General features: G+C 34.9%; 1 protein-coding gene across 2 annotated transcripts in view; it reads right to left on the reverse strand.

Moving 5' to 3' along the window:
- Positions 1 to 27821, reverse strand: part of SLC12A2 (solute carrier family 12 member 2) — a gene marked incomplete at its 3' end in the record, with an annotated part of 108143 nt that overhangs the window by 57127 nt on the left and 23195 nt on the right. For both annotated transcript variants that reach the window (XM_079702156.1, XM_079702155.1), the window contains exons 2-7: positions 22973 to 23092; positions 21669 to 21744; positions 21265 to 21360; positions 6502 to 6641; positions 4690 to 4800; positions 4003 to 4111 (exon numbers count right to left, since the gene is read on the reverse strand). In XM_079702156.1, the coding sequence (XP_079558282.1) occupies positions 4003 to 4111; positions 4690 to 4800; positions 6502 to 6641; positions 21265 to 21360; positions 21669 to 21744; positions 22973 to 23092 (652 nt within the window). The remainder of the gene's footprint in view (positions 1 to 4002; positions 4112 to 4689; positions 4801 to 6501; positions 6642 to 21264; positions 21361 to 21668; positions 21745 to 22972; positions 23093 to 27821) is intronic.

Below are 27821 nucleotides of genomic sequence, written 5' to 3' on the forward strand. Positions count from 1 at the left end.
AGAAGATACACAGATTGCCAACAAACACATGAAAGGATACTCAATATCACTAATCATTAGAGAAATGCAAATCAAAACTATACAATGAGGTATCAGTCACACTGGTCAGAATGGCCATCATCAAAAAATCTACAAACAATAAATGCTGGAGAGGGTGTGGAGAAAAGGGAACACCCTTTCACTGCTGGTGGGAATGTGAATTGGTACAGCCACTATGGAGAACAGTATGGAGGTTCCTTATAAAACTACAAATAGAACTACCATATGACCCAGAAATCCCACTACTGGGCATATACTCTGAGAAAACCATAATTCAAAAAGAGTCATGTACCAAAATGTTCATTGCAGCTCTATTTACAATAGCCAGGAGATGGAAACAACCTAAGTGTCCATCATCCGATGAATGGATAAAGAAGATGTGGCACATATATACAATGGAATATTACTCAGCCATAAAAAGAAACGAAATTGAGCTATTTGTAGTGAGGTTGGTCGACCTAGAGTCTGTCATACAGAGTGAAGTAAGTCAGAAAGAGAAAGACAAATACCGTATGCTAACACATATATATGGAATTGAAAAAAAAAAATGTCATGAAGAACCTAGGGGTAAAACAGGAATAAAGACACAGACCTACTTGAGAATGGACTTGAGGATATGGGGAGGGGGAAGGGTAAGCTGTGACAAAGCGAGAGAGAGGCATGGACATATATACACTACCAAACGTAAGGTAGATAGCTAGTGGGAAGCAGCCGTATAGCACAGGGAGATCAGCTCGGTGCTTTGTGACCACCTAGAGGGGTGGTATTAGGAGGTGGGGAGGGAGGCACAAGACAGAGGGGATATGGGGATATATATATGCATATAGCTGATTCACTTTGTTATACAGCAGAAACTAACACAACATTGTAAAGCAATTATACTCCAATAAAGTTGTTAAAAAAATAAAAAATAAAAGGCTAAGGCACTGTTTCAGATTAAAGGGGACTGAAGATTATATAAAGAACTAGTTTTAAAAAAAGGAGATTGAAGAGACTTGACAAGTGAATACAATACAGGATCATGGACTGGATCCTGGAATAGGAAAAAAAAAGTCTCTACATAACCTTTATAGAAACAGTTGCAGGGACTTCCCTGGTGGTGCAGTGGTTAAGACTCTGTGCTTCCAATGCAGGGAGCCCGGTTTCGATTCCTGGTCAGGGAGGTAGATCCCACAAGCATTGTGCAACTAAGAGTTCACATGCCACAACTAAGGAGCCTGCCTGCCGCAACTAAGACCCAGCGCAACCAAATAAAAAAAAAAGAAAGCAAGCAAGAAAGAAAGAGTTGGAAAAATTTGTACATGAAAAATATATTATATATAACATTATGCCAAAGTTAAACTTCCTGAACTGTCCTTTTCCTTAGTAGATACACACTTAAGTATTTATAGGTAAGAAGTCATGATTTCTGCAACTTCTCTCAAAAGGTTTAGCAATCATAGTAATAATAATTTGATATGAGTGATAAAACAAATGTGGCAAAAAAGAACATAAAAGTGTGAATTTTTTTGTGAATGTAGGTAAAGGGTGCAAGGAATTCATTTATTTTTTTATAAATTTATTTATTTTTATTTATTTGTTTTTTGGCTGCATTGGGTCTTTGTTGCTGTACGTGGGCTCTCTCTAGTTGCGGCAAGAGGGACTACTCTTTATTGCGGTGTGCGGGCTTCTCATTGTGGTGGCTTCTCTTTGTTGTGGAGCACGGGCTCTAGGCACAAGGGCTTCAGTAGTTGTGGCTCGCGGGCTCTAGAGCACAGGCTCAGTAGTTGTGGCGCACGGGTTTAGTTGCTCCTCGGCATGTGGGATCTTCCTGGACCAGGGATCGAACCCTGTGCCCCGCATTGTCAGGCAGACTCTTAACCACTGAACCACCAGGGAAGCCTCCAAGGAATTTATTGTATTAATTTTTCAAGTTGTCTGTAAGTCTGAATTTTTTTTTGAAATAACAAGCAATAAATGGGAGGTAAGGATTTGAGATATTTGTCTGTGAAAGGGGCCTGGAAAGTAAGGTGGTAACTGGAGAATAAAAGACCAGAGATAGTATTTTCAAGGATGGGAATTACTAGAGCAAGTATGTAAGCTTATACAGAGCTGACAGTTTTGATGCAGGGAAGAAAGTAAATTACCAAAGGATAAATGCCTTTGAGAAAGTAAAGGAAATGGGATCTAGATCACAGCAGAGGCACCGGTCTTTGGCAAAAGGGAGATATTTCTCATATCAAAAAGGAAAAAGGAGAAAATGAATATCCCTATTAGGTAGTCATTTGAACTGACAAGTTTATTAACATAACCTGTTCACTGCAGACACTACCTTAATAAAAGGAAGGCCAAGCAGTATCAACTGCTAAAAAGGAAAAGTCATATTCCAAAGTATATTTAAATTCATTTACCTCAGATTGAGATAAGCCCAGACATGCTATCTGAATAGAATATAAATTATTACTATACTAGATAAGGATGGATCTGAAAAAAAGGAAATGAAAAATATGGCCTAGCAGATATTTACAGATATTTTAAAATCAATTAAAGCCATAAACAGAAAATACATATTAGGAATATTTTTAGAAATAACCATCTACTATAATTTTAGAAATAAAGGTGGCAAAAAAAATGTTCAAAAATCTATAATGTAAAAAAATTTAAGTAGAAAACATTCATAATTAGAAGAAATGTCACAAATACAATTTATGAGAGAACGAAATACAGAAAATTATCTAACTAATAATACTAATCTTCACTTCTGGCATGCCTAAAAGACACCTCTTCCCCTAATTCAGGAAATCATGATTAGACATTTAGTGCCTGTTTTCAGAAGTAGGCATAAGCGCTAGTAACCAGAACAGACATCCCACTATCAACCCAGGATGAGTAGGTAACATTATTGCAGGCAGGTGTTCTTGCTTAAGGTAAGAACCTTGAAACAACTCTTATGTGAAAACTGCCCAGCCAAGTCAGTGTCAGACATAGGCCAAACCAGTGCGACTCATATATGTTCCAAGGACAGTGTGGTGGTACCAGTCGGCAATTAGATTAAGCAGCTGACACCAGAAGGTAAATCAACTAGGTCTCTAGGATCCAAAATTTAGTCAACTAATTTTTTTCCAATAAGACTTTCTGAAGGAAGAAGTGCATTGATTTCTTGTACATTCTGCATCTTTTCACAAATCTGTATGTGTAGCTCTGGGCTAAACAACTCAGGAGAAGTGAAGCAAGGCTTTTCCTTCTAGGGCTTCAAAACAAGGAGTTTTTGTTAATTTAAGACAGACACACCTATTACCCTAAGTGATAAGCACCTCTGATGCTACTGCAACTATTCTTTCTGGCTTCCATTCTACCTTGCAGAGATAGGTTCAGAACGGCTGCTCAATGGAGGGAGTGGGGAGAAGAGGAGATGCAGAAAGACACTTTAGGAAACAATAACTGACAAGTAAATTTCACCTGTAGTGAAAATTAGATGCAGACTGAAAGAGGTTACGGAAGATAAAAACTGGAAAATTCTCACACAATTAATAATGTAAACTGTAGAAAAACTTAGGTTGCAATTATACCAAGAAACTAATATTTCCAGTTGCTTTCACAGTCTTAGGCACTTTTAGATTGTTGTGTTTAAATACAACTAAAAGAATGAAAAAGTGATGTTAGAACAAAACTTACAATTTCAGTAACAAATTCTCCAAATGAGAAGAGAACAAAAGCACTTTTCATCAATAGCACTGATTTCTCTACATTCTATCACCTTTTGTTGCTAGTAATCAGAAATGAAAGATGTAAATAAAAGTGATTTTTTTTACTCCAATTACACAACAAACATAGAGGAACCAAACTAAACTGGACTGTCAATTACTGTTAGTCACTACACCAAACTCATTTACATTACAAACTATGTAAAATGTACTAAATTTATTTAACACTAGAATGCTATAATATGCACCTTTAAAAAAACATTCTATCTTTCTTACTTACACTTATAACCAAAGAAACCTTTGGGTTTCTTGCTCTCCAATGGGATAAATGTTCCTATGACGAAATCAGCAATAGCAAGTAGTAGAATCACCAAAAGAACAATCTGAGCCTGAAATTTTAAACATTAAAAATCAAAATCAAATATATCATGTCTATACATTAATTCAGTTCCACTAGAATATAACTTCCATGAGGGAAAGCTTCTGTCTTGTTTCCCTGGTGCCTCACACAATGCCAAGCACAAAGCAGGTGCTTAATAAATTTTTGTTAAATGAACAATCTTTAAAGAACTATCCAAAATGAATAGCAAAAGTAGGATCAGGCCATATATTTCTGAAATGAATTAAAGATGTGCATGTCCTGCTAACAAATAATACAAACTTTAAAAAATATAGAAAAAAAAATCACAGTACTTATATTACCTTTACTAAATCCGTCTGACATACCCTATAATTCTTTTTTTTCCTACATACTCTGATTACCCCTTAAAATGACTGTTATCTCCAAATCCTCACTACGTTGCTAAATAGAAAATGACCTTATACGTGAACTTCTTTGAAAATGGCCACTTAGGAACCTTCAAAATCTGAAAATACTACTACTACACCTTAGAACATTCCTAAAACACAAAGTCTAAAAGTTTGTACATTCAACATTTACAGATGTTCCAATGATATCACTACTTACTTTTGCCTCCCACTCCATTCCAGCTACTGAGATACCTAAAAGGATCACCACTGTAATGGCTCCAATAATTCGGATATCATTGATTTCATCTATCATAAGTATGGAATGTTCCTACAAAAAGAAAATAATAGGATGAGCAGTATTAGTTAGTTCACATAAATTCTTCAATTCTATTTGAAAGTTTTAGAACTATCACAGTGCCTCACATGTAGAAGTTGAATAAATGCCTACTTAAGGAATGAATAGAGACCTAGGGAAAAGGAATGAATTACTGTTTACTATTAAGGTGTCATTCAAGCAGCTGAAGACATCAAAAATATGATCAAATTATTAACGCTGCTGTATTTTATACAGACTCAAATATAAAAAAGAATTGCTAACAAGCAAGGAAAAAAATCATAATATGATAAGTAGTACTAATAGGATTTTTTAAAGTTACAAAGCAGAAATATATTTTGCATTCATTGTGGTTAGTGAGCTCATTCTTTTAATGGTCTCTTATGTTGCATAAGGAAAAGAGATGAACACACTACCATGCAGCTGTCCAAATCACACCACTCAGTTCTAAGAGCAAAATTACTTGTGGCTAAATATCAATGACATCAAAAACATATACCAAATTAAACAATGAATGAATATGAATTCTTAATGATTACACTGCTTTCTTACTTCCTTTGCTCTGTCTCTTTGGCCTACACAGCTAAGGTCAATGCCAATGCAAGAGTCAGTCCTTTCAGATGTCACACTTCCTAACATACCACGTACTACAGTAGATGAACAGTTACAACCTAACATGACAACTATAGGTGTCACTCAAGGTTCCTCTCATTTAATAATACTGAATCCTGTTTCACTTGTACTGCTTTAACTACACACATACTAATTACTCTTTTCAAACAAGTTCTCTTCTCAACTCCAGAGCAATATTATCAACCACTTTCTGGACAGCTCTACTTAGATATACTACTTAGATATACCAAATTAGACATCCAAAATGAAAATGTTCTGCATTCTCTCTCACAGTAAATGGCATTACCATCCATCTAAATCTTCCTTTCTCTCTCTAATTTCCCATATCTCATTCATCAAGTCCACTTACTCAACTTTTTAAAAATCTCTCAAATACACCCACATCTCTCCAGCCTCACTGGTCACTGGTTTAATATTAGCCACCATCTCCTCTCAGGATAGCCACAACAACCTTTTAAATGGTCTCCATCTCCAGTTGTGATCCCTCAAATACATTCTCTATACTGTGGTCAGATATTTCTTTAGGCCCCAAATCTGATTATCATGGATCCCGAACTCCAGTCAAGGTAAGATCCAAATTTAACAGCAAATAAAACCCTTCCTGGAATGATCCTTTTTTCTCCCTCTCATCTTACATCTCTTGCTACTTGGTGCTCCAGCCATACTGAAATATTCCATTTTTCTTTTTTCTTTTTTAATATATCATACTCTACTCTTCTAGGTCTGTTTCCTTTTCTTCCCTATTCCCCTCATACCATACTTTACCTCTCCTATCTGCCTGCTAATGGCTAGACTCCCTTCCTTGGAAAACCCTGCCTTGACACTCCTCTGACACCCCACTCCTGGATGGTATACTAAGTGATCCCCCTCGTGTTGCCACGGCCCCCTACAGTTAGCCATTTCTGACACCCTATAATAAATTTTTTTGTCTATCTCTCATACTAAACGTCTTGAAAGGCGAGTTTCATGTTCCTTGCTGCTTTCCTAGCATCATATATGGTAAGTGGCACATAAACCCTCAATAAAGATTTGGTAAAAAATGACTGGAAAAAGGTGAATTACCTTAAGCAACTCCACCACAGTTTCGGCAAATCCAACCACATACATAGCAACTGCAACAGCATTGGCAAAAGCGAAGATCAGGCCAATCGCACCACCAAATTCTGGCCCTAGACTTCTAGATATTAAATAATACGCTCCTCCTAAAGAAAAGGAAAAAAAAACACACCAAAAGTACTAATGTTAGAATTTTAAATGTCAATCCTTTTAATTATAGAAGAGTTCACAAAGCACATGGCACCAGTGAACACAGCAGTTAAACTCATAGGCAAGTGGGTGAGCATATTTTTAGGAAGAAACACCCAGAAAGAATTCTTTACAACCCACTTCATTCATAACAGTTCTGAACATCCAAAGAATTCTCCTCATGTTAAATATAAAATCATCCTGCTATTTAAATCTCCTTCTCTTCTAAAACTTAGATTAAAATGGGTAACAGCCTCTTCCTCATATTCAGAGACACCAAGATTATTTCCCAATGATTTTCTAAGTAATAGTTTTAATCTTAATGTAACATTTAGATTCACAATCGACATGATTCCAGTTACTTAAATTAGTGTGGTAATTTGCTGGTAATGTGAATACTAAGGCAAAAAAGAAAGTATCACAAGAAACTTAAAGGATAGCACATACTGGCACCCTTAACAGATATATTAATAGTTTGTATTCTAATAAATCCTGCCTAAATGGCAGAGTAGACAAAGACATTAAATAAGCTGTCATGAAGCAAGTATTTTTCTAACTTGAAAAACAAATAAGTATGATGATTTTGAGTCAGTCTAATGCTTAGTTGAAGTCACTAAGAGCTCTCCTAAAATTCTAATTTACTTTTGGCCTCTAGGTCATAATCAAAACTTAGTTTTAATAATAATGAAGTTACAGTAAGTTACATACATTTTCTAGACACTGATGAAGTATTTATTCTTAAGACCATATAATGAAATGCCATTAAACAGCTTAATATTTATTTCTACTGCTTTCCCAGTATAATGAAGACAAACGCAACAACAGATTCTACAACTTAATAAAGTACTAAATGTGCAAACTTTATTGTGGAAATATCTGTAATAGGTTTTGTAGTTAATTTTTATCAAGTTTCTCAAAATATTATATACTTTAAACCTATCCAACAAAACTTCCTTAGTAATTCACTTTACTAATTAATAATTTTTATCATTTTGAAAATTCTGAAGAAAAAGAATTGCAACCTGACCACTTAGTATTAGTCTCATTTTTTTTTATGAGATGAAATGACTTAAAAATTTCCCCCAAATCTTTCTGAACACTAAAAATTCTAATGGACTTATATAATGACAATTTTAATTAATCACAAGGAAAATCCCTGGAATATAATTAATCACAGCCTACATTTAACAAACATGTTTTCAAAATTCATGTAAATTATTTCATTTAATCCCAATACCAATAATGAATTAAGAAAAGTATTATCTATCCCGGTTTTATAGATAAGAAAATTGTCACAATAAAAGGTTAATTGAGGGCCTCCCTGGTGGCGCAGTGGTTGAGAGTCCGCCTGCCGATGCAGGGGATACGGGTTCGTGACCCGGTCCGGGAGGATCCCATATGCTGCAGAGCTGGGCCCGTGAGCCATGGCCGCTGAGCCTGCGCATCCGGAGCCTGTGCTCCGCAACGGGAGAGGCCACAACAGTGAGAGGCCCGCGGTACCGCAAAAAAAAAAAAAAAAAAAAAAAAAAGGTTAATTGAAATCAGTCAACCATTCACGTGTTTCAGTAGTTGACAATACAAACTTCAGAATGAGAAATATCACCAAGAGAGCCTATAAAAGCACAGAATTCATTTGTTATGTGTTTAAAGTTTTGATTTTATGAAATTTCAAATCTTTCTATTACTAAAAAAAAAATCTTCTTTTTAAATTTTATTTATTTAATTTAATTGTATTTTGGCTGCATTGGGCCTTTGTTGCCGTGCACAGGCTTTTCTCTAGCTGCCGCGAGCGGGGGCTACTCTTCGTTGTGGTACTGGTGCTTCTCATCACGGTGGCTTCTCTTGTTGCAGAGCATGGGCTCTAGGCGTGCGGGCTTCAGTAGTTGTGGCACGCGGGCTCAGTAGTTGTGGCTCGTGGACTCTAGAGCGTGGGCTTAGTAGTTGTGGTGCACGGGCTTAGCTGCTCTGCGGCATGTGGGATCTTCCTGGAACAGGGCTCAAACCCGTGTCCCCTGCATTGGCAGGCGGATTCTTAACCACTGCACTACCAGGGAAGCCCCGAAAAAATATCTATCGCAAGGGGCATTTAACGTGGGTAAAGATAATGGGAAGGGAAATATGAATATTCTTTATATGAGTAAAGATAATGGGAAGGGAAATGAATATAAGTAACAAATTCTGACACTTCAGGACTATTTAAAAATCTTCTTCCAATTGGGATACCTAAACTTAAAACCTAGCACCCAGTTTCATTACTTTTTAAAAGATTTTAATTTTTTTTAAGAATAAAAAGTTACACATGAAGAATATAAAAGCATCTGCTTATCGTCCTATACTTTAAATTCCTGATGAAAAGCAAAAGTACTCTGCCCTTTCTTCTCACTTCCATTCCTGCATCCTAGAGGTAACCAGTTTTAAGAGCAGCTTTCTCCCCCTTTTTTTCCTTAGCAACAAAATAGATAGTATAAAAGATCTACTACTCTGAAAGACTGGTCTATTTACTAATCAGCATAGAGTGGTATCTTAAATTAAAATTTTTATTAAATTTAAATTTTATTAAATTTTTAACTTAATTCTAGCAAGTACAATTGACTCTTGCACGACACAGGTTTGCACTGTGCAGGTCCACTTATACGTGGATGTTTTTCAAATATATTGAAAATCTTTTTGGAGATATGCGACAATTTGAAAAATCTCACAGACGAATCACACAGCATAGAAATATTGAAAAGATTAAGACAAGGTTACGTATGTCGTGAATGCATAAAATATATGTGGATACCAGTCTATCCTTACATAGGTATGAGTTGAGTGATATTTAATATAAAATTAATGTGTTAATTTTCTTAGTGTTTTATGTAACTTTGCTCTCAGAGAATTAATTACCGTTCAGTATGTGCCATATTTCCCCCCACCCCTCCTAATTAGAGAAACTATCATCACAGATAAGTGTTTTTTTTAATGTTACAATGTTTATAATACTGTATTATGAATATGACTGTACTTGCTATATGCCATAAAAATTGTACAGTGATTCACTCAGTGTATAAGCTAGGCTATCCTGACACAATCCTATCATTATACTGGGTTACAATAAAGCAATCATATTGCTGCCTCTTTGTTATCATTGTATGAATTGTTATACCTGTAAATAAATACAAATTTCTTTTTCCACATTAGCCTCTCTTTTTTTAATGTTTTTTTAATTTCTCGTATTTTAAAAAATTCTTTTGTGGGAGGACAGCTGATTTACAATCTTGTGTTAGTTTCAGGTGTACAGCAAAGTGAATCTTTTCATATTTATCTCTAGTGTTAGTAATATGTGTAACATACACTACACAGTGTTTTGTATTGTAAAAGACAATATTGATGTAGGTAGTGACAGATGATACATCTTACAAACAGATGATGTAAAACTTATGGGATCAGTACAGTACTGTAAATGTACCTTTTCCTCCCTAGGATTTATTCAATAACATTTTATTTTCTCAATAACATTTTATTTTCTCCAGCTTACTTTATTGTAAGAATACAGTATGTAATACATATATACAAAATATGTGTTAATTGACAGTTTATGTTATCTGCAAGACTTCTGGTCAACAGTTTATTAGTTAAGTTTTGGGAGACTTCAAAGTTATACATGGATTTTCAACTGTACAGGCGTCATCAGCACCTCTAACCTATGTGTTGTTCAAGGGACAACTGTACTATTACCATTCCCATTTACATATATGAAAATTAAAGCTTAGAGAAGTTAAATAACTTGACCAAGGTCATGCAAATAGTAAGGGAAGAAGTAGGCTTAAACTCAGGTCTCTCTGACTTGTGTGCTTACTCGGTACAGTAGGTATAATTAAATTATTAGCCTTTTTATTATCATTGAATAAGCTGAAGAGTATGAAAAAAATTATGATGAATTAAGAGGCAACAATAGAAAAAATAACTATTTTATTTACAAAAAATCTACTGCTCAAGCAAACATAGGAGGAAAAAATATTCTCATGGACTCTCATAATTTGGCCATAAAATGCCCTGTCTCCTGAGTGTAGAAGACATCAATGAGTCAGGTACGAGAGATACTTAAGTAATGACAATACTATATACACTGGGTTCCATTATTACTACACATTGATTTGGGGACACATGCCCCTGAAGCTCTCACTAGATTTCAAATCAACAACCAAAACACTGACTAGGTTAATCAAGAGCCATATGATTACTGGCCATAAAATAAGTCACTATAAATTTCAAAGAATTGAAATGAGACAGTATTACTGACCACAACAGTGTTAAATTAAATGTACAGACTTCCCCTAAATATTTCTAAATTATGCAACACACTTTTAAGTAACCCACTAGTAAAAGAATAACCACAGGGAAATTAAAAAGCATTTTGAATTGAATGATAATGAAAAGAAAACATATCAAAATTAGTGGGATATATCTAAAACAGGAATTACAGGGAAATTTATAGTTTTAAATTCTTATATTAAAAAAATGATACTTCAATTAGAAATAAATAAGGTGAAATCAATGATCTAAGCTTCTATGTTAAGAAAGCAGAAAAAAGTAAGTAAACCTAAAGTATAAAAAAATAATAAAGAGTTAAAACCACTGATGCAGAAAACAATAAAGAAAAATCAATAAGGCCAAAATAGGCAAACTCCTTGAAAAACCTGCCAAAACTATAACAAGAACAGTAAACTGAAATAATCCTATAGCTATCAAAGAAATTAAATTTGTAATAAACACACACACACACACACACATAACCATAGGTACAGGTAGCTCCACTGTTGAGGAAGAAATAAGATCAATTTTACAAAAACTGTTTCAGAAAACTGAGGATGAAGGAATACTAGCCAACACCCCTTATGAGTTAAGCGTAATCCTAACACCAAAACCTGACAAAGTTTATTACAAAAAAAAGAAAATTTTAGACAAATATTCCTCATGATCATAGATTCAAAAATCTTTAACAAAATGTTAGCAAGTAAAAAGTAGCAGAAAGCATAATATCTTTGACCAAATATATCTTTGATCTTTGTGGGGTTTATGCCACAAATGCTAGGTTATTAAGATTCAAAATATCATATAATTTGTGATAATAACAGAATAAGAGAAGAAACCCATATAACCATTTCAACAGATGTAGAAAAATCATGACAAAATTCAACATCCATTCATAATAAACATTGTCAGCAATTTAGAAATAGAACTGTCTCAATCTGACAAATGACATCTTCCAAAGCTCCATAGTTAACATCTTAATAGTGATATATTGAACTCAATCCCTCTAAAACTGAGAACAGGCAAGGATGTTTATTCTCATCACTTCTATTCACCATGGTATTGGAGGTCCTACCTAATTGAACAGTGTGAAAAAAGAGAGGGAGAGAGGAAAATACTAAAGATTGGAAAGAAAGAGTATAAACCATCTCTGTTCACAGATGACATGACTGTTTATGTTTAGCAAAGTCACAGAATAGAGAACCAAGATATGCAAGTCTATTGCATTTCTATACACAATCATAAAAAAAAATTGGAAAATGAAATTTACAAATACCACTTACCAGATGAAAAACATGACTGATGGGTAAATTTAACAAATTTAACAAACAAAACATGCAAGACCTGTATACTGAAAATATACAACACTACTGAGAGAACCTAAGACCTAGATAAATGGAGAGATATAGCATGTTTAGAGATTGGAAGATTCAATATTGTTAACATGACCATTCTTCCCAAAAAGATTTTTTAAGAGTGAAATTCCAAAGCCCCAGCAAGGTTTTTTGTTTTTGTAGAAATTGATATTGCTAATTCAAAAATTTATATGGAAATACAAAGAACCTAGAAGAGCCAAAACAATTTTGAAAAAGAACAGAGTTGAAAGACTTAGGACTTATAAAGCTAAACAATCAAAACAGGGTAGTCTTAGAATAACTGGCATAAGAGAATAAACAAACAAATCAGTGGAACAGGATACAATACAGACAATACACAGAAAACTGATTTTTCAACAACAGTACCAAAACTAATTCAACATGGAATAGATAGTTGGTTGACAAATGATGCTGGAAGAAGTGGCTATCTATATGGGGGGGATAAAAGTAGGGGAGAGAAGAACAATCTCTGTCTCACATAATGTGAGGCTATTCATAGTTAAAAATCTAAAAACAAACTATAAAGATTCTAAGGGAAAACATAGGGAAATATCATCATGACCTTGGGATAAGCAAAGATTTCAAGACAGAACAATAAAAGCACTAGTCAATAAATAATATAAATAGATAGACACATAAATAAATCTGAGAATCTGGGCTTCCTCAAAATGGTAAATGTTTCCTCTTCAAAAGACATGATTTAGAAAACGATAAAAAAAGATGATGCAAGTCACACACCAGGAAAAATATACACATGTTAGACATAAGACTTGTATCCAGAATATATTTTTTAAAACTCCTCCAAATCAGAAACAAAAAGATAACCCACTTTAAAAACTGGCCAAAGATATGAATATATTACAAGATAAGATATACAAGTGGTCACAAGCACATGAAAAGATGCTTATCATCATCATCATTAATCATCAGGGAAATGCAGTGGTGGTAAGACACTATTAAACCTCCGTAAACACAGCTATAATTAGAAAGCTGTAACAAGTGTTGGCAAGAATGTGGAAAAACTGGTAGTCTCATATATTGCTGATGGGAGTATAAAATGGTACAACCACTGTGGAAAATCACTTGGCAGTTTCTTATAAATGAAAAGTATACCTACCCCATGAATCAAGAAGTCATTCCTAGGTACTGTCCCAAAATGAACAAGAACATACAAAACCACAAAGACTTGTACAAGAATGTTCATGTCAGCTTATTCATAATAACCTCATACTAAAAAATAGCCCAAATGTCCATCAATAAGCACTAAATAAACACATTTTTTTACTATTACAAATTTTATAGTGATAAAATGGAATACTACACAGTAACAAAAATGAACAAACTACTAAAATGGATGTATTCCAAAAACATTACGTTAGGTGAAAGAGATGAGACATAAAAAGAGTACCTTCTATATAATCCAGCCTGGGCTACCAGTGAGGAACTGATTGTCAAGAAACTTTCCAGTGTGATGGAAATATTCCGTATTTTGATTGAGCTAGATGTTACGCAGGTTTACATGCTTATGAAAACTCACAGAACTGTAAACTTAAAACCTGTGCATTTCACTACATGTGAATTTTACTTCAATAATGCTTATTTAATACGCTATAAATCAACTGTCAACAACTAACATTTTTTAAATTGCACCATAGTCAAAATGAGATAGCAGGAAGTAATCATATATGTTAGACTTCAAAAGGAGATTTGTGGAAAGGGGCATTATCAGATACAGCTTTCACGAATACTCACAACAACTGACTTCAACTCAAACTACATAGAACCTTTAAAGTAATATGCACAAAGATAAAAAACCCAAACAACTATACGCAGGAAGGTAGGAGCAGTATTTACTAAAGTTTGACCAGGCACTCTGGATGTTTGTCTAATAACTATGCCACAAAACAGACATTTCTTAAACCACATGTGGCTCTTAAAAGTTCTCATCATGAAGAAAAAAAAAATTTTCCCTTTGGTATCTATAACAGATGATGGATGTTCACTAAACAATGTGGTAATTATTAAAACATATATAAGTCAAGTCATTTTATGCCCTATAAACTTGTACAGTGCTGTATGTCAATTATATCTCAATAAAAATAAAAATAAATCACACATGGCTCAATTAGCACCATATGGCTCTGTGTGCTAAGGTGGACTAAATGTTTCATATTAATGTGAAAAATATTTGAATTTTTAGAAACACTAACAAACCTGTTCAACTCCAAGTTAATTTCTTTTGGACTATTTCATCTTCATTTATTGTAACTAATGCTCACTCTTAGACAAAAGTTGGACAACAAATCTTACTGTCCATTGTGATGCTGAAAAATCACAGCAAGCATGTGGTCTAGGACATCCTCAGTGACTCAAGGTTGTGGGTAACAATCTCTGAACAAAACCAAACTTCGACACACATTTTCTATCAAAATGAATTTCTTTCAAAGAGTAGCTTGAAGGCCATTCAATTTAAAATACAAACTACAACTACGAGGTAGAAAAATGAACACATTTAAAATTTAATAAAGTCTGAAAGGTAATAAGCTCCAGTTTTAAACAGTTAGTTTTGCAAAGTGACAATGTGATGGTTAATTTTGTGTCAATCTTGCTGGGCCCTGGAGCCCAGATATGTGGTCAAACATTATTCTAGATGTTTCTGTGAGGGTGTTGGGCTGAGATTTACATATAAATTGATGGACTATGAGTAAAGCAGATTGCCCTCCATAATTTGTGTGAGCCTCATTCAATCAACTGAAGGCCTAAATAGAACAAGGACAGACACCCCCTCTCCAACAAAAGAGAATTCTATAGTAGATAGCCTTCACATGTGAACTCAGGCCCTTCCTGGATATTCAGCCTGATGGCCTTCAGATTAAACTGCAGCATCAGCTCATTCCTGAGTCCTCAGACTGCTGGTTCACTCTGAATATTTTGGACTTCCCAGCCTCTGCAATCACATGACTCAACTCCTTCCAATAATTCTTTCTACCTATGTACACTTCCTATTGGTTCTGTTTCTCTGGAGAACCCAGACTAATACATACATGATACAAGGTAAAATGCAAATCATATACCAACAAAGGTCTTGTATACAAAATATATAAAGAACTCAAAACTCAATAGTAAGAAACCACAATAAAATAAACTCAATAAATACCCTCCAAAACACTGGGCAAAAGATTTGAGTATAGAAAGAAAACTATTCAGCAATTACTCTTCAGAGTTCACCTGGTATCATTAGCAAATACTCCAGAATCCTTTATTTGTCAGAGCAGTAAGCTACCTACTTCTGTACACTCACTTAACAGTTTATTCAAAGACACCTTGTATAAAATTCTGAGGAACAACTTTAGGAATGCTATGGGGTGACGATGGATCCAAATGGATTCACAACCCATTTTAGTTATTGTTCTAGAAAATATATCCTAATACCCTGGCTAACAAATACACAACAAGGAATCTGCCTGTTAACATTCAGTAAATTTCCTCTATTCCGTTGCCATTATGAAGCCAAACAGGAAAAGGCGAAGTGACAAACATGTAATCTTCAGACCATAATTCGGTACTATGTTATCATTGTGACTGATCACTTGAATATGTTAAACTTTAAAATCAAAGACATGTAGCTCTAATTCTGCAGCAGACAATTCGGGAACTAGGTTAAAGTATTTTTAATCATTAAAGACTGGCAAAATTGAAAGGTCACCAAATGAGGCAAAGAGAAAACCCAAGCCAAATTATTTACAATTACTTGCCAGATTCACGTTTGAGTTACTTGTGGTGCATAAGTAGTGCTTTACTGAACTGAAAACACAATGTTAATGTTTAAGTCTAATAACTCATAATACAACAGTCATAGAACTGCTTTTATTCTTTTTTTTTTTTTTTTTTTTGGCCACGCAGCATGCGGGATCTTAGTTCCCCAACCAGGAATCGAACCAGTGGAAGTAAGGAGTCCTAACCAGTGGACCGCCAGGGAAGTCCCAACTGTTATAGAACTGCTTTTTACAGCTTCTTCAAACATTTTACTGATCTGAAAAACTACAATTTGAAATAATTTAGCAATAAAAGGAAAGAGCTGAAATCTAATTTACAACTCCTTGGTTGGTAATGATAGGAACTGATAAAGTTATACAATGGGCTAAACAAAAAAATCTGACAATCAATGATAATCTGATTTTTTACCAATACAGAGACTTTCTGTCACTTACAAAATATGAAAAATGTTAGTTTTTCCTCACTTCCAATGGTTTGGCTTTACCTATATACAAAAGTGAGGAGGTCAATTATTTCAGAGAAAAGAAAAAGACACCAGTATGTGAAGGTAATTCTGACATATTGCAGACATTTTTAAAAGGTTTACCAGTAGAATTTGCCTAAAATTTAATTTTGTTTAAAAAAAAGGCTGTTTCATTTTTGCATAATGCAACATCAATGTTGTATGACATCAGACAATGTATTTCAAAGACCATGGTACCATGCCTAGCAGTTAGATCTCAAAAAATAACTGTCACTATTATCTGAACATAAGCTCCAAGAAAATAGGGTCTTGTCTGGCTCGCATTGTTACAAACCCAGTGCCTGACACCAAGTGCTCAACAATTATCTGTTGATTGACTGAAATACAAGGAATATAAAAATTTGATCTTAGTCACGCAGATTTCTATTGACTTTAGATTCTCAGAACTGCCCATCACAAATTTGATGTAGCCTGGGCTTTTATGTGAAAGTGTACTGACCTCTGTTTTTAATACTCCAAACCAGAAAGTGGTTGAAGAACTGTTCCCTTCTATTGCTCAGTTCACATAATACACTATAATCCACAAGCAGAATTTACATTTCCATCTTATAAAAGGTTGCCTGTGGTTGTCCTCTATTTCACAGATGAGTTGATATTCAGAGGTTAATTATCTGAGAACAGAAGAGACTCTGGTCTGTGAAATCTAGGAAATGCAGACCTGAGTGACAGTGGCTACTGGCCAGCGCCATCTAAGTTGCAGAACCTGTTGCAAGGTTCTGCAGTCCAAGGAAATTCTGTAAAATCCAAGATCTCAAGGACACTGGGAGGATTTGCAGAACAGGAAAGAGCTCTGGGCTCCAAGGTGCAATAATCTGTAGAGCCTGAATTTGTTTGCTAGGGCAGGGAGTATGCCAGTGACTCCATCAGCTAGTTGCTGGTGCTAGTTTTATTCTGTAGAGGCAGAGGACGTAGGGGATGGTTCTCTAACCTGCCACCAGTAGCTTTAAATAGCAACCCCCCATATTACTATAGTCTAATCAAGACTGAAACTCAGAATCTTGTATTTTCTAAGTTTTGACTTTTCCCCCAGAAATCCTGAATATTTCCATATTATTTTTATCCTAGACTTCATAATTGGACACTATTACATTTGTTCACAAGTTGACAGTTAATTTATATTTTTTAAAAAACTACACTTTTCTAGATTGGTACCTGTTTAATCTCTAAAATGTACTGTTAAAGCCAACGTTAAGGCTATTTAGTAACATTAAATAGCTGTGGCATAAATCACACAAACACTAGGAAAAGTACACATTTCACACACTTACATGGAGTTGGAAATATACCTCACAAAACAAGAATAAAATATTATTCAGTGTTAATATAAAAATACATGTCAATTCCGTTAAGAGTCAAGATAAATAAAACAAATTAAAATGTCAAGCACTACCTCAAAATAGTTCTTTATATTAATAACTACGCACTCAAGTTTAAAAAAGGGCTCTTCAGACAGAAATTAGTAAAGAGAGCAGCCACAACCTCTCAGCAATATTTTGAGTAAAATACTTCCTTGTTAATGCCCTTAATAGTCAACTTTCAGTCCACAGAAAATTAAGATGGGTCTCCAGACATCTCTGTTCCCGTAGTATCCTTCCATTTCTCCTATCTAAGTCTTTGCACCCTGACCCTCCAGATAGCTCTAGCTCTACTGCTCTCCTCTTACGCAGCCCTTTCAAGGAAGGAAGACAAATTAAGTCCTCAGTGGTTGGGCTAGAGGGCATCCAATGTAGGCACCCTTGGTCCCATATTACTAAAAGATAAAAAGCTTATTGTGAAGAACAGCAAATAAAATGCATCTATACATTAAGTCTCTTAAAGTTTGTTTTAAACTGTAATTCCCTCTCTCTGTTTTTTGCTCCTTGGAAAATTTTACTGAACAAGGATTCCTTGTTCCAGAGAGATTCCTAGTCTGGCATTTACTGTCATCATCCTATAGTGTTATTTAGTAAGTTCCTCTCTCCCCTGAATACTCTATGCTTCCTGAAGCTATAGGCATGATGTGATTCATATTCGATATTTCACAGGTAGTCTTATTAAGTAAAGCATTTACAAAGTTGGAATATTCCCTTTTCTTCTTCACTTATTTTGTAGAATAATTACCCAAAGGATAAATCTCTTATCAATTTTTTGCTTACAATGAGTTCAGGTAAGGAGTTTTCACTCAGAAAACTTGATTCACACTAGATTCTTTATCAATTTTCAAAATAAGTTTTAGTTCTCTAGCATTCTTCAAAGGTGAAAATGAGATTTTTGTGTGTGAGTGATGTCTGTGAACCTAGGGATTTTATGTTTTCATTTAAATCAGTTACTATTAGTAGTAGTATTGCTGTTCTATCCAAATTTAAGTCAGTGTTAGTTTCTTCAAGTTGGCTCCTTGGTCCTTTTGACGTGAAACAAGTAGGCTTTGTTACCTTCTTTACTTTTTGATGTGAAAAGATGTCTAGACTTCTCTAGTACATTTCCTATCCAGATCTGGAATCAATGCTTTCTCCAAGGTTCCCTGGTTCCTTTGAATGGAAATACACAATGTGGGCACTAAGGGTATTCACTGATACTGGGTTGGTCATTTGTTACAGGTGATTTTTGTGGACAGAGCTAAGAAATATATACTTTGGGGATAAAATGTGTGAGTCATACTGATACTTTCAATTTAGAACCATGAATACAGAATACAATGTAATCTCACCAGTTTTATACCTATATCTACTTTCTCCCTTGTGGAAATACTGTTTTTCCAAGAAACCAAAATAAATCCTGTTAGGGATCTCCAAGTCTACAACGCAGATGGAGAACAGACACAGGGGTTTACATTTATTGCAAGAATCTCCAGGAACTTTCACTGCAGATGATGTAGCTCATTTATTATTCTATAAAGGATCAGCCAGCTTTCTAACATCACTAACTGATCTAAGTGAAAAATGAATGCCTTCTAGCAAAGCTTCAAAGCATTTGGTCACTTCTTTAAATTAATGGCTTTCTCTTTTTCTATAGGTTTCATTATTTCAGCAAATGTATTTACTTTGTCATTTATGAACAAATGATAACAGAAGAATTCCAAATTGTATAATCCAATTTTTTTTTTCTCTATAGTTAGTTACTCTCTGCGAACTATCATTTTGAGGGAACTCAGGCAAAACTGCAACGTATGGTACTTTGCTGGGACACATCTTCATGCACTCCATAATCTCATACTTCCTTGGTGTCCAGGACAGAAGACTAGATACAAGTCTCTGAGGTATTCATAAAAATATATGAAAACTACTGGTAGTATTGAAACATTAAATGGCTTTTTAGTCACAATGCAGGAAAATCTATACTTTCCTTAAGTTTGTACTCAGAGAACAGAATGGGGTTTGTGATGACACTGGGTCCATGCCCCACTCCCCTTGAGGCTTACAACCTAGATTTGAAGGGCTGAAGACAAGGAGAAATTTTATGATTTGCTGATCCTCTCAAATACCTAACACACCAACCCATTTCTCCTCCTATGTCCATTCCCCAATAGCAGTGGAATGAAATGAAGCATGGGGCACCCAGTTACACAAGAAACCAAGAATCTCTCAGCACTGTCTGATTAATTTTTGGACATAACCACATCTTGGACCCCAATTTGCTCAACCCGGATTCAGGTACATATAAAACTTCAGCCAGCAGTGATGCAGGATCAGCATAGTCATAACTATAGATGTGAGCTACCAGCTTCCCTTAGGGCCATAGTGATCTGAATCCTCTGGTATATAAAAAAATATGAAGATGACTGGGGAAAAATGAAAAGCTCAATCTGGTTCTTTCTTTCTCCAAGTACTAATGCAGAAAAAGCAGAAATTGCATGTATATAATGTCAAATACAGATCTGCAAAATAGTTGAGGCAGATGGAACAGGTAGATTCTTTTCTCAGTTGATCTGCTATGATGAATTTACAGGAGCTGATATACATTCTCTCTTCTTTCTCTTAGGATCTTCCCCCTCACTCCAGCTGAATGACGAGTTTTTGTTTGGAAAATGGATTTCTTTTCTTCTTGTTCTCAGGGGTCCAAAGGCCATTCTCCTGGTGTCCTGGGTGTTCTCCCTGGGAAGAGTAAAACCTCACAAGGCAGGTCTTGTGGGCTCCAATAAAATAGGCCCCAGGGTACCCAGAGAAGAGAGCTAGAGTTCAGGGCATGGATTCAGAGTCCCAGGTGTAACTCACACAAGCTATTAGACCATGAGGAAAGAACTCTGCCTAAGTTTCCTTCAGTGGGGAGGAACGAGGTTACACCTGTACAATACAAATCAAATGCAGGATGCACACCACTGATCCAAGGGCTGAAGCCTGGGAGAAGGCAATAAGGGGTGCCTTGGTGGAGAAGAAACCCAGTTAGAAGCTCCATTCTTGCTACCAAACACACTGAACACCCTGAACAATCTGAAGCATACATGTTTGTGTATGGATCAATTTAAAATTTTATATTCAAAATATTAGTTAAAAAGTACTTGATAGCAACTTTCTTGCCTATATAGAACCTGATATGTTGCTTCTTTAAGGTAAAAAATAACTAGAGATATTTTTAAATCTCAATTTATTTAGTGTCAGTAATCCAATGCTGATGATGTAAAAAGACTGAATTTACCTCCTCGTACAAATCCATTAGTAGCTATTGCCGAAGTAGACAATCCTGTGATAGTTGTCACAACAGTGGCCATTATTATTACAAGGACTGACAGACCTTTAGCAAAAAAGAAAAGAGACTTGAGAATACTTACACTCTCATTTAAACCTGCCACATCTAGAACTGGTTAGTCTAAGTATACTGAATTTACATTATAATCTATAAATTATCTTACTTTTATCTCATATTAGATCAAATCAGAATTATGAAAAAAGTGACATTAAGACAACAGTCTGATACAAAGGAGAACATAATGTAGAATGATTCCAACTGCTTGAATTTTATGAGGTTCAGAGACTACACATGCACACAGCCCTTTCCCTATTCATTCTCAAATGAATCAAGCAGTATGTCACTTCACTTACCTATTCCAGCTTGACCCACAATCCATGACAATCTAATAAAGAGCATTACTCCCCAAATGTTTAACATACATCGTACCTAGAAAAAGAGGCCAAGTCACAGATGAAAAGTAATTAAATACACAGTAAATGCTAAAGTAGCCAATAGTAGGATAATATACATTTTAAACTACAGAAGGTCCTTTCAAATCTCTTATCCCACCCTTTAACAGTTTTTTAAAGAGCTTTATTGAGAGCTTAAATGTGAGCTAATTAAAGTATAAGTATAATGTAATATATGAGTATATGTGTGTGTATGTACTTTATACACACACATTTATCTGAAGCAGCAGAAGCAAAAGAACAAGAAAGGCACAAGGAATATTTTAAGACTTCAGCCCTAAAAAAAGGAGTTTATGCTCCCCCTTATGAATGCAAGTCAGTTTTTTACTTATTCTTTTATAACGTCTTCACTTCATGATTTCTACAGCGTATTTAAGTATTATGTAATATCTGTCAACACAAAACGCCAACTGTTCACACATCTTTCGAAAACCTACTCTTTGTAAGACAGCATCCTCAATTTATTTTTACTTTTATTTATTATGCTCGTACATAGAATATAGTCTTCCAAAATGGTAAAATCTAAGAATAGGCAAACAATACAACTCAGAGCTTAAAATACACTCTACTGATTAGACAATAAAATCACTACTAGAACTCGTATTTTTCCCTCTACTTCTCCCCTAAATGTCAATACAACTCTAAATTAGTGCTTCCAAAGTCCCAATGAGACTCTCTACTCCAGTCAGATCTTAGTGCCTATTCAAACACAGAAAAAAAAAGTAAATCTGAACCTTAATCACCTAAACCTGTCTACTGAAGTGATCTCAACACTTATTTCTCCTTTATTCTGTTGCTTGTTAACATCTATACATTTCTCTTCAAAAGACAATACAGTAGCAGGAAAGGAAGCAGGCATATTTCAGCTATATTACCTGCCCAGCTTTCTTGATTGTGTTGCTCTCATCAATTTAATAGCTTCATACTTAATGTTTGAAAAGTGACAATATGTGAGATTCAGAAGAGGTTATAAAATATAACTTAGAAGTAATCAAATATAATTTGATTAAATTAATAAATATATTTACTTCACTGAATTTAATACCCACAAGGAAAGGAGGTACAAGTTATTAATTTGTTCCTCCATAACAATCAGATAAAACAGTTTAAAAAGGAGAAAGCATTATCTCGAGAATGATGATATTAGGAAGATTGTATAATAAACAGAAATGTGTAACTCTAAAATAAAGTCTATAGGTACATACTAGCACACCCTTGATCCAGCCAAACTTCACAACTCCTTTACTTTCCGCGGTATATGTGACCACAGCCTCTCGGGTTGGTGTACTTTCTTCCCCGTTTGCAAAGCCATCCTCAAAAGGTTCCTGGTTGTAAGAGGAAATGTGAATTATGCTTAAGAATTATTTAAAATTTAAAATCACCTGATAAAAAAAAATCACTAAATACACTTAGTGTATTTACAAGAATCAAGGGTTTCTGAATATTTTACCTAAGGACTGAGTTTTAAAAATTTAATTATCATGAAACCCATTTTAATAATTTAAAATTTTAATTACATTTTGGTGGTATCTGGAGAACACAAAGAATACTATTTTCTAAGTACAGGCTAACCAGGTCAGTCAATTCAGACCTTGTCTCTCCAGCCACAACTTTATATTGCCTGGATGCCACCCTTCCCCTATCTGGACTTTCAGTGTTAACAATATAAAACTCCTCTTCGTCACCAGTGAACAGTTTTCCCTTTATAGTCCCTGACAGTGGGACTCCGTGGATCGCAAGATTCACCCCTAACTCCTGCCTTTACTCACTCCTGAGTTCAGTCACTCAGCACTCTTCATTCTTTCCAATTTTTCTCAGATTCAGATGTGAACTGGTTGACACAATGCATTTTCACAACTAGTGTTTCCTTCTAAGGCTTTTATGTTTCATGTCTGATTCTATCATTCTTAGCTTTTCTTCTTTACATTCTCTCTCTCCTTCTCTCCATGGCTCTCAACACACCCAAGGCACATGACAAACTTCCAAACCAGTGGCAATGCCTTAAACAGATCACGAAGGGTGGAAGGGTGTTGGGAAATAGAAAATGTTCTAGATCTAGAATCCTGTCCCTAACACTAGCCCCATAGTTCTTCCTCTACCCATATCTCAACAGCAGGGAACAAAGTACAGCTGTATTTCAAACATTCATTCTTTAAATGAAAAAGAGCCAACTAAATTAATTATCATTTAACCCTGATCACTGTGATCTAGATTTCCTACAATACTTTTTTAAGAAATCATTTTCAGTGGTTATACCCTCTACTGAATTCTGAATATAATTTTTTTCATAGAAATGAGCTGCAGCAAGTTCTGTGTTACAACAGAGAAAAAACTATGTAATAATCCAAACTTCCTTTTTTTCTTTGACTTCTGTTAGCCAAGTAGACTCATTTAATTCCCTTAATGCATTATTGCTATATGGCTTTTCAAAGTGCTATCAACCTAGATCAGCTCTTATATTCCATATTTTTATAATGTACCTACTGCAAATTCTTAGATTTTTAAGCAATAGAAGAAACAGTATAAGTTAGATGCAGTAATTTCTTTAAGTATATTTTTTGAAATTATTTTACCTAGGCTCTTTTAAATAATCAAATTTTAAAAACTTATCTCCAAGTTTACACTAAAAGACATAGCTATAACTTCAACTACATGAAATACATGGAAAGTAACTCATTTTAAGATTACTAAGAACTTAAAAATGAACTTTAATGTTGACTAATTCTGATAGCTCACAAACTTTTAAAAACAGATCCTAAGAGAAATAAATCATAATAATTTCCCTTACAGCACAGTTTCATAACTACTGTCTACTGTATCAAATGGTTATTGTACTTTAAAAAGGATGCCCCAGGCTCATGGCATATAAGACACTTCATAAAAATTCTGTAATCACCCCAATCTTCTATACTTTTTAAAACAGCCTTACTGAGCTCTTATTCACATACTCACCCATTTAAAGTGCATATTTCAATGATTTTTAGTATATTCACAAAGTTGTACAATTATCACCACAGTCAATTTTAGAACATTTCCATCATCCCAAAAGAAGCTCCACACCCGTGAGCAGTCACTCTCCATTTCCCCTTTTCTGAAGCTCCTGGCAATTACTTACTGACTTTCTGTCTCTATGGATTTGCTCTTCTGATATTTCATATAAATGGAATAATGCAATCATACAACATGTGGCCTTTGTGTGTGGCTTCTTTTCCTTAGCATAACGTTTTCAAGGTTCATCCATGTTATAGTACATATCACTTTTTTATTGCCAAATAATATTCTGTTTTATGGATATACCCCATTTTAAAATCTGTTCATCTGCTGATGAACATTTGGGCCTATTCTACATTTTAGCTATTATGAATAATGCTGCTGTGAATATCTGTGCACAAGTTTTTGTGTAGACATGTGTTTTTCACTTATCCTGGGTATATACCTAGAATAATTGCTGGGCCATGAAATACTTTTTGCAATGACTATTGCTGGTCGTCTTTCCCACCTCTTCTTTTGTATCAGTCTGCAAACTGTCACTCATTTTAGTCCATGTGTCTATTTTTTATCCCTCTTTCGTGCTTAGAATTTGGTATAAAGATGGAAACAAGTAATAGTTAAACGTGTTAGAAATATGTACAAACAGGAAAAAATGTAATCAGGGGCCTGTGTAGCTCAGCAACCCACTTTGGCTTTACGTCCACTGTTGTTTATGTTCTATACAGTAGGACATCACTGTTGAATTCCCCAAACGCTGCCCCCAAAAAAGAAAAAAAAGAGAATTGATGGCTCAACTGTTCAATTATTCAAATAAAGCCAGAACAAAAATGTTTGCCTATTAACTCAATCAACTTTAAAGTAGACAGAAGTTCCTTAGATTTCACTCTAGGATATTTGGTGCTCTTCAGTTATAAAATAACATAAAATATTATATAACCTGCAAGTATTACAAGAAAATATAATGCCTATAATAATACACAAGAAAATACAATGCCTATAATTATACACAGAGAGATATTTCTATTCCCATCTCTATTAAAAGAAAACTAAAGATGTGTGTACTTAATAGGCTACTTTCTCCAAGGCTAAATTCTGATGTGCATGTCTTTTTAATAATTCAGAAGCAGGCAGGCGTCTTAATATTTTTGCTGTATTTATTAGAATTACACCTGAAAGTTGAAGATCTAGCAATAATTATACCAGTTTCCACTATACTATGAACAATTATATTCAAAAAACACAGTAAGATTTTTCTGCATGTATAACATATTTTAAAACAAAGATGAATCCAAATAAAATTTAAGTTTAACTTCCTCATCATGTTCCAATAGCTCTATTTTAAAAAGTGTTATTAATATTTAAAATACAATTCAAAAATTAAAATCAATTGAGTATGTTATTTTTTATATTTCGATCAATAGATTTAAGTTAAATAAAATTGGGTTTATATTTATTTCCTGAAATAACAGGAAACCAAGGTAGAATACATTTTGTTTCTATAAATACATTAGTTTCGGAGAAATAAGGAAATTGTTGAGTATGGCGTTTTATCTACACATACAAACACAAAATATTGTACACAAATCTTATTACCAGGAAAATTTCACATATACAATTATGAACTATAAATTATACTGATAGAAAAGTACATAAATAAAATCTTCAATGTACCTACCATTTTCAGAGAAATGAAGGGTTTGTGTTTGTTACTGTTTTTCACATAATGAATACAATGTCAAAAATAACAACATGATTTTTTGGATAACACCATATTAAATGAGGTGGAACAAACTAATTTAAATTTATTTGGGGAAATAATCTTTCAAAAAGTAGCACTGTGAATCTGAGTCTACAAAGCAAGGATTAAGACTGCCCCTGAGGGACTTCACTGGTGGTGCAGTAGTTAAGAATCCGCTTGCCATGCAGGGGACACGGGTTCGAGCCCTGGTACGGGAAGATCCCACATGCCACGGAGCAACTAAGCCCGTGCGCCACAACTACTTAGCCTGCGCTCTAAAGGCTCGCAAGCCACAACTATTGAAGCCCACGCGCGTAGAGCCCGTGATTTGCAACAAGAGAAGCCACCGCAATGAGAAGCCCGTGCACCGCGACGAAGAGTAGCCCTCGGTCAACGCAACAGCAACAAAGACCCAACGCAGCCAAAAATAAATTAAAAAAAAAAAAAAAAAAAAAAAGACTGGGCATGAGAACAAGAGTGGGGAAGAGAGGAAGAGACAGAGGAAACAACGGAAAACACAGAGAGGAAGACCCTCAGTAACTGGAAGGATTTCTTAATGAAACAAATAGAGATACTAATAAATTATATCAGTCTAAAAAGAAAATGATTAATTCAGTTGGACATACTGAATTTGAGAAGCCATAAAGAGTTCCACCAGGCTGTTAAAAAATTCATGACTGGAAATTAGGAGAGGGGCCAGGGGTAAAGAGCTAGTGGGTGAAGCTATGGAAAAAGAATGAAAAGAGAAACTTTGGGAAAGAAAACCTGAGTAGCTGAGCATTTTTCTGAGAATACAGAAAATATAAGAATGAAAAGGAACTCTGGTTTCCATGGTCATTTATTTCTTTGCAGGGAGTAGAGAAAAGGAGAATTTCTGCACTGTGGATACTCTCCCTTGTATATTCAAATTTCTACCTTAACTTGATCATTCTTTGTCCTCTAACCGTAGTTACCTTTTTGCTGCACACCACACACCTCACCTCCAAATGTCCAGCCAAACGTGCTGAAATACTACCCCACATTCATCAATGCACACCAACCTGGCTTCACCATGCCACAACACTGGAATAGTTTTAAGACATCCAAGGACTTCTCTGCTACCAAATCTAATAAATCTAATGTACAGTTTTTAGTCCCTGTCTCAAAGGACTTTTGAAACAGCTCATGATACTGTTGACAACTCCCTCTTTCTTCAAACTTTTTTTGAAATACCACACTCTCTTAGCCTCTTCCACCCAGCAGTTAAATGGTAAGAGTCCTTTCAATGCTTGGTCTTAGACCCATCTCTTTTTTTCACTCTCTCTGTTTCTCCTATGGTCATCTCA

This window comes from Hyperoodon ampullatus (genome assembly GCF_949752795.1).
Source record: "Hyperoodon ampullatus genome assembly, chromosome: 4".
NCBI classification, from domain to species: domain Eukaryota; kingdom Metazoa; phylum Chordata; class Mammalia; order Artiodactyla; family Ziphiidae; genus Hyperoodon; species Hyperoodon ampullatus.